Source organism: Urocampus carinirostris, chromosome 4 (assembly GCF_059441175.1).
Source record: "Urocampus carinirostris isolate Australia breed hairy pipefish chromosome 4, RoL_Ucar_1.0, whole genome shotgun sequence".
Taxonomy (NCBI): Eukaryota; Metazoa; Chordata; class Actinopteri; order Syngnathiformes; family Syngnathidae; genus Urocampus; species Urocampus carinirostris.
The window spans coordinates 18427079-18443850 of NC_142352.1; the positions used below are offsets into that span (position 1 = coordinate 18427079).

At 42.9% G+C, this 16772-nt stretch overlaps 1 protein-coding gene across 1 annotated transcript in view; it reads left to right on the forward strand.

Annotated features, from left to right (window-relative positions):
- The first annotated feature begins 1404 nt into the window (after nt 1-1404).
- The window catches only part of cdh15 (cadherin 15, type 1, M-cadherin (myotubule)), a 60964-nt gene continuing 45596 nt past the window's right edge, over nt 1405-16772 (forward strand). The window contains exons 1-3 of the mRNA XM_088333341.1: nt 1405-1660; nt 10344-10535; nt 12595-12694. Of these exons, the coding sequence (XP_088189467.1) occupies nt 1405-1660; nt 10344-10535; nt 12595-12694 (548 nt within the window). The remainder of the gene's footprint in view (nt 1661-10343; nt 10536-12594; nt 12695-16772) is intronic.

Genomic DNA, 16772 nt, shown 5'->3' on the forward strand with positions numbered 1-16772 from the left:
AATGTCTCCATTATACTTGACCAACCCCACCTGAATCTCCCTATAATGTCCCCAAATCAAACACCAACCACCCGGCAAAAACTAGGATATTAGAAATAGGTTCTGTCTGAAGGACGTTATTTGGTTAAAGAGTGAAATTTGTAAAAATGCCTTTAGCAAGAATATCTTCTTAGAGGCTAAATTAGGACCACGCTCTGCCGAACCTACTTTCGATTCCAGCAAATCAAACAACACGGCTAGCAAAAACTGATTTTAAAAAGACGCCAAACTTCCTTCTAAAATGCATTGTTATCATTTCAAAAGTGAAAGTTTAAAAAGTGTTTTTAGGAAAGACGTTTAAAAATATGTCTTTGACAGGTGTAGATTAGGACCACCCCCTGTCCGAACCTACTTCCGGTCCTACCAAATCAAACAACAAAGCCAGCAAAAATTAATTTTAAAAGATACCAAAGTTCCTTCTAAAATACATCGTTATCTCTTCCAAAAGTTGAAAGTGTTTTCAGCAAAGACGTGAAAAATATGTCTTTTCCGGGGCTAAATTTAGCCCCCTGCCCGACTCTACCTCCAATGCCACCGAAACCGACTTTAGAAATACGCCAAAGTTCCGTCTAAAATAAGTCGTTATCTTTTCAAAAAGAGTAAATTGCTAAACTGTTTTCAGCAAAGACGTTAAAAAGATGTCTTTTCCTGGTCCAAATTCATACCCCCGCCTGAATCTACCTCCAACGCCACCAAATCAAACGACACAGCCAGCAAAAACTGATTTTAAAAGACGCCCAAGTTCTCTCTAAAAGACATCGTTATCTCTTCAAAAATTAAAAGTTGAAAGTGTTTTCAGCAAAGACGTGAAAAAGATGTCTTTTCCGGGGCTAAATTTAGACCCCTGCCCAACTCAACCTTCAATGCCACCAAATCACACAACACAGCCAGCAAAAACTGTGACTTGGACGCCAAAGTTCGGGGTAAAATACGTCGTTATCTCTTCAAAAAGTGAAAGTTGAAAAAGTGTTTTTAGCTAGGCATTGAAAAGATTTCTTATTGGAGGTTAAATTAGGACCACACCCTGCCTGAATCTACCTTCCGTGTCACCAAATCAAACACAACCCACTTGGCAAAAACCTGTAACGTTAAAAAGACACAAGCTTCCAACCACAGGGCTGTAAAGGGAAACAAATTCAACCACCTACCATTAATGCAGCACCTTGCATCAGTTTGGGAATTGCAGGTAAATCTCAAGAGGAAGCCGGTCTTCCTTCAGCGAGTAGTGTCAACTACCCGTCGATCGGATATGATCCTTCTTTCTAGGAGCTCAAAGTCCATCATTCTAGAACTCACTGTTCTCTGGAAAAGAAAGGCTAGCCATATCTCATCAGGCAGAGAGGCCTAAGTACCAGGACATTGTGGATGAGGCGACCATCGCTGGGTGGCATGCCACCCTCCACTCAACCGAGGTTGGCGCTCAGTTTCCCCACCACATTTATGCGCAGTTTCCTGCAGAAGATCGGACATAAGTCCAAACAAGTACAGAAGGCTATCAGGGAGATAGCCACAGTAGCCAAAAGCTGTTCCCGCTGGCTGTGGCTGTCAAGCGGTCGTAGCTGGACCCCTTCTGCAGGTGAAGGCCAACTCAGCCCTTGCCACGACACTCAGACGTGTACAGGTTAAGGGGAGAAACACCTGTGACCCTGAGATCCCTGCTGAGGATGCAGAAGGGGTCCATAGGAACACCACAACACTCTACCAGTTAGAATCCACATTCGTAGTTTCTCCCGCAGTCTCTACTTGTTCTGAAGCACCTCCGGTGTTTATTTCATCTAACACTATGTTTAGTATTGCCTCCTTCATGGTAAACCCTAGAGACAATATGAGGTTATGTCGAATTAATTCATGATGAGGGGGGATAAGGGGGCCCTATCGTGGCTGCAGAGCCGGGGCTAAGGTGAAGGCTAAACGGCATTATTAAGCGTTCTGTACCGTCTGTAATTATGGTAAATGTGAACTCTTTACCAAATAAGACTGACGAACTGGCTGTGCTGGTGAAAAACATCAAAGCGCACAAGGAGTGCAGTTTGCTGTGTTTTACGAAAACGTGGCTCATGTCTAGCATCTCGGACGCTAACCTGGAGCTACCCGGAGCTACCCGGCTTCAGCGATGTTAGAGCAGACAGAGATACAAAAGCATGCGGGAAGCGGAGAGGAGGTGGACTCGCTATCTACGTGATCACGAGGTGGTGTAACCCTGGGCACAAAGATTTCCATCTGCTGCAGTTCCGTCGAACTTTTGGACTAGCGTGTGATGTCATCCACTCAGCCGTTGCTAAACTACAACACAGCACCCCTAGGCCATCCTGTTTTTTTTTTGCTAATAAACAAAAGGATACTGCTGGAAGTGTGAATTTCCCTACGGGGATGAATAAAGTATCTCTAACTACAGTATCTGTCTGCTGGCCGAATTAAACACCAAATTAGATTCTGAATTGAATAAAGTAATTTGCTGTACAATAGACTATGGCATTGAGTTAGCTGATAAGCATTTTGGCTGTATTAAAACTTCAGAGCAATGTATAGTCCAGGAAATACACAACCCTTCCTTTCCTTCACCGTGTTTACTGTTAAAGCATAAAGGACACGCCTTACACAGTCGATAAACCAGATCGTGTTTGTTTGGTTGGAGTCATTTTTGAACCGTGAACGCATTTGTACGTACGTGTCGGCTCTGTCGCCATCGGCGGGTGGTCATAAATCAAAAACGCTTTAGGCCGGGGGATTGCCCGACCGGCCCGTGGCTCCACGTGTAATTACAAAGCTGACATTTAAACAGCAGCAGCCATATTTCACTCTCAGTGTCGTTAGAGTAAAAGTTTTCAACTGAGAGGAAAAATAAGAATAGGGGAAAAAATCAATAGGAAATAGAATGCGTTCTAATGCCTTGTTAATGGACCCTCGTATTAATTATTCAAGTGCGGCCATTTTGACTGCTCATTAAAACGGCAGCCGAGAGGAGAAATGGGCAGCACTTTGACGAGACTTTGTTTCTTGACTCTAGCAAGGTTAAAAGAAGTACTTTGTTTTTTTTTTTTCATTGTAATTATTTTATTGTTTTATTTTGTTGCTCGTATTCAGTTTCACTTGGTTTCACATTACTCAACATCAGTCCTTTAAAATACATTTCTTTTTTAATTTTTGTTTTCTCTCAGGTCGCTTAATACTGTGTCATACCTTAAACTACATTGGAACCCTAAGATATAGCAAACCCGCCTTACAATGTTTTCACTTTATGGTGTGGAAAAATATGTTTTGTGACCCCTCTTTACACCATATTCACCACGATACAAAATCAGTAATTCATTTTTTAAGCTGTTTAAGAACTAATTTTTTGCAAGCTATTTTTGTCTTCTTTTTGTAATATTTTATTTTATTATTCAGGGTGAATTTTAAAATAAAAACAAGTTTTCACACTTGAACTACAAAGCCCATTTTGGGCTCAAATACCACCAAGTGTCACGATTGCCATGGCGCTCATTTGGCCCCGCCCATGTGGCGTCGGCTGCAGCTTGTTGACAGATTGGCTTCCCCACTATTTAAACCCTGTCCCGTCAGTCCGTCTGCAAATCTCCGTGTGTTCTAGGCAAGCCTTTTTTTGACCCTGGCCCCCACCTGTCCCGTTTTGCTCCCGTTTGTCTCCGACTACAACCCGTTTTGAGCCCGATCATGTCTGCTCTCCCGTCTTTGCTTACGACTCTTTTTTTAACCCCCATCACGTCTCCTCTCCCGTTCTGGCCTTTGACTCGCTTCCGACCCCGACCACGTTTTTGCTCTCCTGTCCCGGCTACAGACACGTTTTTTTTTCGTCCCCGACACCGCAATCGCTCGCCACGGAAGATCCCCTTCCGTGTTCGGATCACAAGCCGAGTACGAGAGCGACCCACTTCCCACATCCAGCGAACTTCGAAGCGCGGGCGCACCCCTTCCTCGTTCCTTCGATAAAACGTGTAGTAAACGTCACGTGAGTGGGTCCTGTTTCCGTTCTGGTTCTGACACCAAGCACAACATTTTTTTGTTATTCAAGAGTTCATCATTTGCTGGACATGTTTGTCCTCCATTATTAAGTGAAGTCAAGTCACATGTATTTGTACAGCCATTAGTCACAAAATGTCCCAAAGGACTGCACAGCTTACAAACCACCATCACCTGATCTTAAACCAACATGCATGCAAGGAAAAACTCAAAAACCTCAGCACGAGGAAACTGAAAAACCTTCAGAACAGGGCTCACAAATGGTAATCCTCCTTCCAGGATGACCAGAGTGCAGTAGATTTAGCATTGGGTAATAGTACACAAAAGAAAAAATGGGTAATATGTTGAAATTTGTCCAAAAAGTCCAAAACAGCAACCACCCAGCTTCCCATTTCGGCTGGCTGGTCGATGCAGGCGTTGACAAGCTTCAGGTCCAGATGCTGGTCCGCTGACTCATCTCAAATCGTCCTTCTCCCTTGTGTCACTACCGGCCAGGCAGTCAGAAAAAGACAGGAAAAGAAAAGTATGAGGTGGCCATCAATCATAGCTATTGCATAGAAGTGTGTCTTAAGTCTAGATTTAAAAACTTTCACTGAAGTTGCAGATCTTATCTCCGGAGGCAGAGCTTTCCCCCGCACCGAAGCCCCATATGTAGAACGCTCTCAAGCCTGCAGACTTCTTCTTGGCTCTTGGAATCACAATCAGACCGGCATTTTCCGAGCGGATGCTCCGTGCAGGAGCATAGGGGGAAATCAAATCGGAGAGATGTTAGGGTTCAAGTCCATGCAAACATTTGTATGTGAGTAAGAGAACCTTAGCCACATCTTAAGAGGACTGGGTGCCAGTGCCAGTTAGCTAAGGACCCGGTCACACAGCCTTTTGCGTCTGTATCGCGGGTAAAATTTTGCGATTTTTTTTTTTTGCCCGTGGTTGCCCGCGGTAGAAAATGCGCAAAATTGGCCAACCCGCTGTTCATCCGTGGTATGCCCGCAAAACAGACGCCGGCGACTGTTCCGCTTCCTCATCGGGTCAGTTCCACGTCCTTTCCGCGTGTGGACCACGGGTATAAAAGCTGCCGAGCCGGGCTGTAGAAATCATAACCGCTCAAGACACAGTCCCGTGAAGATAAAGATTTCAAGCTATGGCACCGAAGAAGAAGCCAATATGTTATTATTGTAATAGTTTTTCATTTTTATTTTATTATTTTGTTATGAAATGAAAAGAAATGTCAAGAAATAAAAATGGATTAAGACGAGGTCACTACGGTGACGGGGATCCATGTTCACCCCTTGACGTCTCGAGCACACGTCAGTTGTGCTCGGCAAATCGCGCTGTATATACGCGGAGAAAGGCGTTTGACCGTCACACACGTTACACACGCTAATTCACGTGATAACACCGCGAAACAGGCGCAGAACAAACGTGCTATGACCGTGCTCCACCCGCTAAAATTTTGCGTCCTACCCGCGTGTAACCACGCCCTGGCCGCGGCCGTAGCACGTCGTTCCGTGTCATTACCTCGTGTGTACCACGTGTGCCGCCCGCGGTTACCCGTGGTCTAAAGTTTTGAGCAGCGCAAAACTTTTTGGCGCGACCAACCGCGTGTGAATTTCTTGCCGCGTGTAAAGCACTGCTGTATCTCGTCTGTATCGCGATCTCAAAGCGTCCAACAGCCGTGATTCAGCCTCGATACGCCCGTGAAGGGCTGTGTGACCGGGCCCTAAGTCAAAAGTCTCGCTGTAGGGTAAACATTTATTCAGAATGGACTTAGTAATAACATTTTAAGTGTCACCCCCATTTTGAGTTCAATTACCACCAAGCATGACATTTTTTAAAAAACGTATTTATTTGTGTGTAACACGCTTTTTTTTTTTAACTAAAAAAAGAACTCAGTTGGGATGCAATCAAATTCAAACCCAGGTTACAGCGGTGAAAGCTCCGAATCCAACTACTACACCATCAGTGGTAAAGATGACATAAGAAAAGGCGTTAAATTTTATCTCATTATCACACCATTTTTATTCACGGTACCAGAGATGAATGTTGGAGAATGAAGTAAACAGAATGTTGTCCTGAAATGTATGAATCAACCCCAAAAAGAAACACGAAGGAAACAATTATTTGGCATAAAGGATGATAAATCGTAATCTGAAGGACATAAAATACAGACATTGTCCATTTTATGTTGGTATTGTGTTCATAGTTTACAGAGTCTATAAAAGATTTTACTTACGGCCACATTTACAAGTGAAACAAAATGTTATAACTATTTTTTTTATAAATATACACGAGTGCACGTTATACACGAATAAATAGGGGTTGTTCAAGAATTTGTTATTTGCTATTTTTGTTCTCCTTTGTTGTAATTTGTTTATCAGGAGTAGATTTTAAAAACAAAGCAAAGAAAAAAATAATACAATTGACTGAAAGAATAGACTTATTTAGGACATTGAAAGGGGCAGCACTGTCGTGGGTTGAAATCCAGCTCCAGACTTCCTGTGCGGAGTTTGTATGTTCTCCCCGTGCTTGCGTGGGTTTCCTCCGGGCACTCCGGTTTCCTCCCACGTTCCAAAAACAAACATCTTTGTGTATTTTGTCGTGTATTTTGTCATTTATTTCCGTATTTATTTTGTCATGTATTGTTTCATACGTTTCGTTGTGTATTTTGTCGTGGTTTTGGTGTGCGTTTTGTCATGTATTTTGTCGTGTTTTTTTTCGTATTTTGTTACGTCTCTTGTGTTTTTTGTCATATATTGTGCCTGTTTTTTTGTCATGTGTTTTGTTATGTAATGTGTTGTGTAGTTTGTAATGTATTTCGTCGTGTATTTTAGCCTGGATATTTTGTTATGTATTTTAGTGTGTATTTCAATGTGTATATTTTGTGTATTTTGTCTTGACTCTTCATATCTCGTCGTGTATTTTGTCGTGTATTTTGTCTTGTATTTCGGCGTGTATTTAATGTGTAACTTTTATGTATTTTGTCACGTATGTTGTGTATTTCGTCGTGTATTTCGCTTTGTATTTTGTTCTATTTTTTTGTCTTGTATCAATGTATTTTGTCGTGTATATTGTTGCATTCTTTGTGGCATATTTCATCGTGTATTTTGTTGAGATTGTGGTGTGATTTTTGTTGTGTATTTTTTTGCATGTTTCATTTTTCATTTTTTTGTGTACAGTATTTCTTCATGTATTTTTTCATGTACTTTGTGTATTTTGATGTGTATTGTTGCGTCATTTGTTGTGTATTTGTCGTGTAATTTGTCGTTTACTTCGTCTGATGTCTATCTTGTATATTGTTGTGTATATTGTTGTGTATTTTCTCACATTTATGTCATATTTCTCTCATATGTGAGTTTCCCTACGGGGATGAATAAAGTATCTATCTATCTATTTAGGTATTATGTGCTGTAATAAACTGGGTGGAAATATATGTTGGCCTGAGGAGGGATGGGCACCAACAGCCTGTACTTGCCCAAGACACAACAAAGGGAATGGTGCCCCTACGAACCTAGTGCTTAAGGGATAAAACCAACCAACCATTTCTATGGCATATATTTGAAGGTAAAATATTTCTTTTTTTGTATATATATATTTCTTTCTACATATGGCAGGAGGGTTAATCCTCTGGTCAGCAAATCCAGGCCAGTGGCAGGCAACATCTGTCTGGAGGTTGCCTGCCACACAGCGTTAGAGTCAGTGTGGGTCAATGGCCGCAGAGGCCTGCCCGGAAGAGGTAAGAAGGGGAAGGCCGGACAGGCTCCACCCACGCTGGGGCATCCATGCAGAAACGTGTCCCCGGGTCTTTTCCCCGTTCGTCTGTCTCGTGCCGTATGCGGACTTCTTTGCGACATTTTGCAGACGTTCCTTTCGTGGGTTGGGGGACGAGGCGGCTTCCACGACAAAAAGACGCCTCCAACTGTCTTCTCGTATACTGTCTGTTGCATTGTGCAAAAAAAGAATGAAAAAACATCACGTGATAATATGATAATCCTACAGTTATCACAGTTCATGGGTAGGGTCCACCCCTTGCAAAAAATGAAAATCAGCAAAGTAGCGTTGCACCTTCATAAAAGCCCCCAAGGCTGAGAGTATAAAACTGTAGCAAATATCCATCCATTTTCTGCGCCGCTTATCCTCACTAGAGTCACGAGTTCCTAGTATCCATCCTTGCCATCTTCGGGCAGTGGGCAGGGGACATCCCTAACCGATTGCCAGCCAGTCGCCAGGCACACGAAGACGTGCAACCCTAGGTCTCAGTCACACATAGGGACGATTTGGACCGACATGTTTTTGAAAAGGAAGCCTGAGTGCGCACCTAGGCATAGGGAAGAACATGCAAACCCCGCACAGGGTGGCTGCGGTAGCCTAAATCGAAGCCTGGCCCTCTGCACTGTGGGGTTGCGCGCTAACCTGCCAGCCGCCATGTTGCCAATGACTAAAGATCTACAAATAATAACACAGAATTGCAGTTGAATGAGTTTGCAGTTGAATCTGTAGTGTTATTATACATAAGAGTAACAAAATTTGACGGCTTTTCCTTTCAGAGTAAGAAAGCAATTTAGAAAGCAGCTGGCTAGCTGCACGCTAGAATCTGGTATCCTCAGGTCTCTGTGATGATTAAAAAAAACGTCCAATTTTAGTGGTTTCCCACGAGTTGTAGTTCCAGGTAATCCGTCTTATGGGTGATTGTGAGGCCTTCTCTCCTGACGGTGCCTCACTCACCTCAGGACCCGATAACAATCCACGGAGCAGCCACTGGGATCACCATTTTTTTGCGCTCTTCTGACTTTCCTCAGAGTCTGATTTAATTAATGGATTTATTTTAAATGTAACGAGGCACTAAAAGATAGCTGCCGGCATGCGCTTTCGTTTGTTTCTGTCTCAACTTGAGCACCCACCTCGCTGTTTGACTGACATGATACACCAGCCTATCGAGGTTGCACTCACAAACAGTCCTGCCCACCCAACACACAAAGCCCTCCCTAACGATCTGTTCTAACACAATGCACGTTACGTTGATATCAATGACAATAAAGACGATTCGATTTAAAACACACGAAGCAGTGAAGCGGCAATAAGGGAAGCGTGACGTAGTGAGGGGTCTCTGTATTGCTGACTCTGAAGATTTTCTTTAACCATAGATTTAAAGGATTTTTGTCAAATTAAGTTATCTGATATGGAAAAAAGCACATCGTTCTCCTCATTTTATGAACTATTTCACAATAAAAGAATAAAAATAGATCGTTATTAAAATAATTAATTATTTATTATATAGTTATTGATAAGTTTAAACATTAGTAGTCCTCCCAGGTTACAAAAGCAGATCTGTCACAAAATGATTGGCCAATAGCTACAATATGTAAGATTCAAAACAATGACAAATAATAGTTAGAATAGTTAAAACAATGAAGTATAATATTCAAAATAACAAATTGGCATCCTATAAAGTCTTTTTTGCAGGTGTCAAGTATTAAAAACATAATGAACTTGTCAGTTATGCAAACAGCTAAAAAGCATTTTATTATTTAAGCAGGGGTCATTTTATGCCATGTTGGAAAAAGATAGTGTCATCGATATAGCACCGAGCTAAACTGCCAAAGAAGGACCGTGACCACAAGTAATGTGTAATTGCAGCTTCAATTCCTCCTCTGGATGGTGAAAACCGTAACAGTACAATACATAGCATAGAGTCTATGTGCAAATAGTTTTGCAAAAATAAAATGAATAATCTTTGCCTGAACTATAACAATATATAGCCGTTTATACATCATATACACACTTTCAGAAACTTGAAAGATTTGCCTTGTTAATCAACATGGATGGAGATGGATTGGACATGCAACAGTCCTGTCAGCCATTGTCTGAGTCTTTGATTATGTTGAGCTGGCGGATCTGGAAGTGATGCACATTATTCATAGTAATTATTGCATGTTTTGTTTTTCTGTTTTAGGCCTCTTGGGCTTCCATGCAACTCCTCTATTTCAATACCTCCCTGTCCATCCATCTCCTAGTCCGGCTTTCTCCCGAAGCTGAAGTATTCCTCAGCCGTACGGCAAGACGATGTTCGCCCTGACGGACGAGCGGCTACCTGCCGAGACACAAAGCGGCCATCTTTTTAGTGGCCTTACAAGTCACCTTGCTTTTCTTTTATTGTTTTGCAGCAGCGGGGATGTATGCAACCGTGAATTTGCTTGGTGGGGAGGAAGAAAAAGAAGAGGAAATGCTTTTTGGCAGTACACGGCGGATGAGCTTTTATCTATCTACAGTGTATCACCATGTTGTTGACAAATCAATGGCTCTGACAGTGATGATGGTGTGTGATACAGCAAAGCACTCAGACTTTCTCCTGCTCGCCCGCAGTGGGGGCTTCAACGAGGAAGGGGCTACTTTGAGACTCCAAATCCTGTTTGCGTACAGGAAGTGTATCGTCGCTGCTTGTTTACAGGTGTCAAAGTTTAAATGGCGAGCTGCTCAAGGCGGAGAAGATGATGACTTTTGTGACTGGCGCTTGCACGCAGGTAATTGCACCATGATTTCTGAGGAATGGATGGAATATTTTGTTTGGTTTAATTAGCAGGTTGGTATGTTTTTGAGACATTAATGCGTAGGTGTCAAATTCTGGGTCTTTGGGGGGCCTAGTTTGCCACATCGCTTCGTTAAGTCAACAAAGAAATCCATCTCTATTGATCTATCTGTCGATCTATCTCTATAACTATCTCTAGCTCTATATATTGAAGAGGGTTGGCCTCTTTTGTCTCACCGCTGGATCTCAGCAGTTCTGTTGAAGTTTTTTATTGCAGAATATTCTGGGGACAAATGTATTACAGAAATGAGATGGGGTTTTTTTCACTGGTGGGCTGACAATCTCGCTCTTGATTTTCCTCTCTCAATCTATGAATCCCTCAATCTTGGTCTCTCCACTCTCTCGATATCTCTCTCCTCTATCTATTTCGACCTCTTTCTCCTCTCTCAATCTTGATCTTTGTCTCTCTTTATTTCTCTCATTATTTATCTCTCTCTCAATCTCTCCTCTTTCTCTTTTGATCTCTCAAACGTTCTCTCTCGATCTCAAACTTTCTCTCTTTCTCCATCTCACTCCCTTTTCTCTCTCCAAATCTCATTGCTCAATCTCGATCTTTCTTGATCTCCTACTCTTTGTCCTTCACTATCTCTCTCCCAACATATGTCGCCTCTATTTTTTGTATCTCTCTCCTTTTAATTTTGATCGTTCCCCATCACTGTCCTTTTCTCCCTTTCGTTCTTGATTTCTCTCCTCTCCCTCTCAATCTTTCACTTTCACTCTCTCTATCTCTCTTTTTCCCTCACTCTTTTCTCTCTTTCTCGATCTTTGCCCACTCCCTTTCTTTCTCGATCCATCTCCTCTCCCGATCCATCTCTCAATTTCTCTCTTTCTCTCTCTCTCTCTTTACTCTCTTTCACTCTCTCTTCTCTCTCTCTCTCTCTTCTTCTTTCTCTGTCATTCTTTCACTATCTTTTTCTCTCTCTCTTTCTATCCCCTCTCTATCACCTCTCTGTCATTTCACTCTCTATATCCTCTCTATATCCTCTTTCCATCACTCTCTGTCATTTTACCTATTTCTCAAATCAAGCTCTATTTCTTTTTCTCTCCATGTTTATCCATTTTTTTAATTCCTTTCATATATCTCGATACACACACCTCTATACTTTTATGTATACCCTGTTTCTGTCTATCCTTCATTTTTATGTCTGTATCTATCTCTGTATCCTTTTATCTATATATCTCTAATTTTATCTCTATATCTGTCTGTATAAATCTCTATTTTATAATTCTATCTACCTAAGTAACATCCCTATTTTTTCTCAAAAGGATTCAATTACATTCTACTCAGGCGGAAATGTTCAATACTATTAGTGAATAAATCGTCTGAAATAACTCTTGAAACTTAAGCTAGAATATTTAGGGAGGGTATCCCTTTAATTCTTCCGATCTCCTCTTTCTTCCACTCAGTCGCTTTACTTCCACATCCTCTCACTTTTAGTGACCCTAAAATTAGGGTTTGCGTGACCTTCGGTCTCCCGCCCCCCTTTCTTTGCCTTGCTGTCTCTTAGGGAGTAGAGATAGAGAGGAGAAAATCCCCAGTCACCTCGCTCCCTCCACTTAAGTCGCCTCTTACGACACGCAGCGGATGACGGTGGGAGAATTCTCTCACCTCTCAGGGGGTGAGGGCCCCTCACCACAGGACACAAGTATGGATGTTAAGAGGGGACTGTATTAGAGTGTGACTGTGTTTTTTTGCTTTTTTTTCCCCTTTTTTTATTTTCTTTGTTATTGTATGTGTTTGTCTTGGTGTCAGTCACCCCTCTTGAGGGATATGACCAAGGTAGATAGATATATAGAATAGCTCTTTAATATTTAGGTTTTCCCAACCCTGAGTTGGATAACAATTGTTATTTACTTCATCATTTATTTAGATGATAGTGATGTCATATTTTTTGCTCATTTTCTAACATTCGATTCCACAACGAAGAAAGAGAAAAAAAAACTCTTAACCGAGCCCTGCATTTATATCCATGAACGTTATGATGCTCACGTAGGCCGAACGGAGACAAGGGATGGGGTTAAAAGCAACCCCCCATTGCACACCACTCCCCCCATCACTATCCCCCCTACCCTCCTCACCACAGACAAGCATATGTGGGCTGACAACATGACATTGCCAGCAAAGAGGAGGCGAGAGAGAAAAAGGAAAAAAGACCAAGAGCCAAACTCACCCTGACATCTCCGATTGTGACAGCTGATGGAGGCAAATTAGCCTCACACATGCATACAACTGTCAACTCCACCCTGACACCCCCACTCTATCACTCCGCCCCCCCCCCCTCTCTCCTCTGCTACAGTACACAAAAAGCCATACACACTCCTTTTCTAATATCTCTCTCAGATACAGCGTTAGAAACGGACAAAGACTCTTGTTCCGCAAAGTTTTCTTTTCTTTTTCAACAGTTTTTTTTTTTTTACTTTTTGAACCGGGTTTAAAAGTGATTGTCAGACATGTTGACTTTGCATTTTTTTATTTCTGTCAAGGTTAAAACTTGAGATTGTATTAGGATAAAGAAAAAAACACACTCTGAGTCGGAAATTTAGGTTTTTGATAGCCCTTCCAGCCGCTCAGGAAGGAATCACACTCCGCCTATGGCTAGAGGCTCATTTATTGGAAAACACAGGAATGAAACAACACATCTGATTGGTTTAAACGAGATTACATGAACACAGGTAACGAATCTGATTGGTTTAGACAGGAATCACATGATTAAATGCAGCATATATTGTCGGTCGCTAGATGCCGTACAAGTATCATAAATGATCAGTAAGGATAGTGAAACTTTGTAACACAATGCGTCTCTGTAAGAAGAAAGGAATGTGAGGAGGGAAGATCTTGAGCGGGCTTCCCTGCACTAAAGTGTAGGCCATCTTGATTAATAGTTAGCAGGCCCCAAGAAAAATACTATTGTTGAAAGAATATTTGGCTTTGTTAAGCCACTTTTGAGGATAACATCATACAAATGCACATTCAAACTATAAACAAACTATAATTTCCCTTCCAATTTCTACCACCATTCATCTGAATTTCATTTGTTCCCAGAATATTCTGTAATAAAAACATTGAAAGAACTGCTCATGCTTTTGACTGTGTTACAATTTGGATATTAACAAATACGCAACAGAAAAAAAACGAGAGATTTACTTCTTTTAAACATTTGACATGTGTCTTGACATTACTCCACAGCTGCTTTGTATGGACGTTTGAAGTACAAGTCATTTTTACTTTCTTTAACATCAGTATGTTTTGTTGTTATTGTTCTTGTAGGGGGATAGAAATTCTATGAAAATATAAACTGTTTGTAACAAAATAGTGTATATTAAGTACCTCTTACTTGTAATATTTGTTTGTATTATTAAATAACATTCTAAATAAATACTCATATAAAGGTAATGTTAAAATTTATGTCCCTTTGGTGTGACATGATTTGAGTAGGTATAGTGGAATTTGTGGGTGGATGCAGAAAGGGGAAGAACACGGCGGATTATAATTAAAAATTGATTTCTAAAGTTCCACTTGCAAGCATGTTTTGAGAAGACTTTATTCCTCTTTATTCTTATTTATATTCCCGGTCGTTGTTTGATTACGGCCATACAACTTCACAAGGGTAGCAATTCGTATGCCTTCTTTGCTTTCTTCATAATACCAAGCTTCGTTTCCATGGTTATCAGATTTTCGCTTCTTTTTTTGTCATCACTGCCATTCTTAGGACCCATGGCTAAACAAATTTAGTAGACAGCATGTCATATGATGTCGATAAATCGCAGAAAGGCACGTTTCAGAGAACACAAAATGAATAAAAGATTAAAAATCGCTTCACAGGGGGCTGAAAAAAACATAATATTCCACATCATAATTTGAAAATTGTGTAAAATTTGGGACTTTTTGTACTACGATTTCATGTTTACTTCTGATTAAAATGTATTGTTGTAGTTAAAAACGTGAAAAAAGTAGCAAGCTGATTCCCAGTGAAAGAAACAGAAAGCTGGCATTTTACTCTCTGACAGGTAAGAAAAGAGTAAGGGGGGAAAGAGTGTGTGCTTGCAGAGTTTTTTTTTCTTCCTTTCTTTTTTTGCAGACTTGCACCCAGGGACACAATGTCATCGATCGTGCTGCAGGAAGAGGCCTATTATCTCCAGCCATGGTTCAAGCGGGAGAGTCAAGTGTGTCATATTTGTTGCCTCTAATTGGCAACCCACCCTGGTGGAGGCAGACTGTGGGGTGAAAGCACTGCAGCATTAACCCTCACATACCCCAACACTACTACACCATCGAGTACTACAGTAAATCCTCGGTTATCGCGGATTATGAGGAGCAGAACGCCCAGCGAAACATGAAAATCCACTAAGTAGCGTAGCACCTACATAATAGCCCCCAAAGGATAGACTCTTACCTCCAGATGACGTCATTACCGACTGAGAGTATAAGACTGTTATAAAATAACAACCATAGATCTACAAATGATAACCTAGAACACAGAATTGCAGTTGAATGAATGGCCTTTTTTGTCAATATACAAAAGTGTCATGGTCGCCTTGGTGACCAGTCTGCCCCGCCCTCTGGGCAACAGCTGAAGCAGTTCAACTAATTGTGTCTGCTATTTAAGGCTGGATTCTGGGCTTTGCGGGGGCTGGCTCATTATACAAATCTACATATTCCCCGGTCTGTTATGCCTTGTCTTGTTTAGTTGAGTTGGAAGAAACTTGTTTGTTTTGTCATGTCCCAGAGTTATGGACAACTTTTATTTTGTTAAATAAAACCTATGGATCGTCAACGCATTTGAGTTCTCCCTTCCTGCCTCCTGCATCCGTTCTGGTCCGATCACTCCTTCGACCCCACCACGCCACGTGACAGAATGAGCCAGCCACGACAAGAACTCAGCGAACGATCCCAGCGCGATTTGGGGAGACCTGGAGAACGCAGCTTGGCAAGCGCCCACTGAGTCCGACTTCGACTCCCTGCCCGTTCGAACCACGGCCCCGCCCGTCGTGGCCATTGCTGTGCCTCGAATGGGGTCCCGGGAGGAATTGACGCCTGCCTGTTCGACTCTCATGCCTGCCTGCCCGACTCCCGTGCCGATTGCCTGCTATTCAATCTCCCCTGCCTGCCAGTCCGACTCCGCTGCCTGCCAGTCCGACTCCGCTGCCTGCCAGTCCGACTCCGCTGCCTGCCAGTCCGACTCCGCTGCCTGCCAGACCGACTCCGCTGCCTGCCAGTCCGACTCCGCTGCCTGCCAGTCCGACTCCGCTGCCTGCCAGTCCGACTCCGCTGCCTGCCAGTCCGACTCCGCTGCCTGCCAGTCCGACTCCGCTGCCTGCCAGTCCGACTCCGCTGCCTGCCAGTCCGACTCAGCTGCCTGCCAGTCCGACTCCGCTGCTCCTGTTTTGCTGGTTCTGATTTTGACTCTCTCATGTCTTGTCTGTTCTGATTCCGCCTGCCCTGCCTTGCCTGTTCTGATTCCGCCTGTCCTGAGTGTGACACTTCTGAATCGGTCTGTCCTGAGTGCGACTCTTCTGAATCGGTCTGTCCTGAGTGCGACTCTTCTGAATCGGTCTGTCCTGAGTGCGACTCTTCTGAATCGGCCTGTCCTGAGTGCGACTCTTCTGAATCGGCCTGTCCTGAGTGCGACTCTTCTGAATCGGCCTGTCCTGTTCTCGTCGGTTCTGCCTGTCTGTTATCCCCTGTCCAGTTTGCCCGCCGGACCCCCCCCCTGCCGAGCGCCGATTCCGATCCGCCTGACGCTGATGGCGCCTGCCTCTCCCCGTTCCTGCGTGTTCGGAGGAGGGAGCGGGGTTGCCCCAATCGTGAGCGTCGAACCATTCCGGGGCGCGAGGTAGTAATTCTTTCTTTTTGGGACCTCGGGAGCTGTCCCTTAAAGGGGGGGCTCTGTCATGGTCGCCTTGGTGACCAGTCTGCCCCGCCCCCTGGGCAACAGCTGAAGCAGTTCAACTAATTTTGTCTGCTATTTAAGGCTGGATTCTGGGCTTTGCGGGGGCTGGCTCATTATACAAATCTACATATTCCCCGGTCTGTTATGCCTTGTCTTGTTTAGTTGAGTTGGAAGAAACTTGTTTGTTTTGTCATGTCCCAGAGTTATGGACAACTTTTATTTTGTTAAATAAAACCTATGGATCGTCAACTCATTTGAGTTCTCCCTTCCTGCCTCCTGCA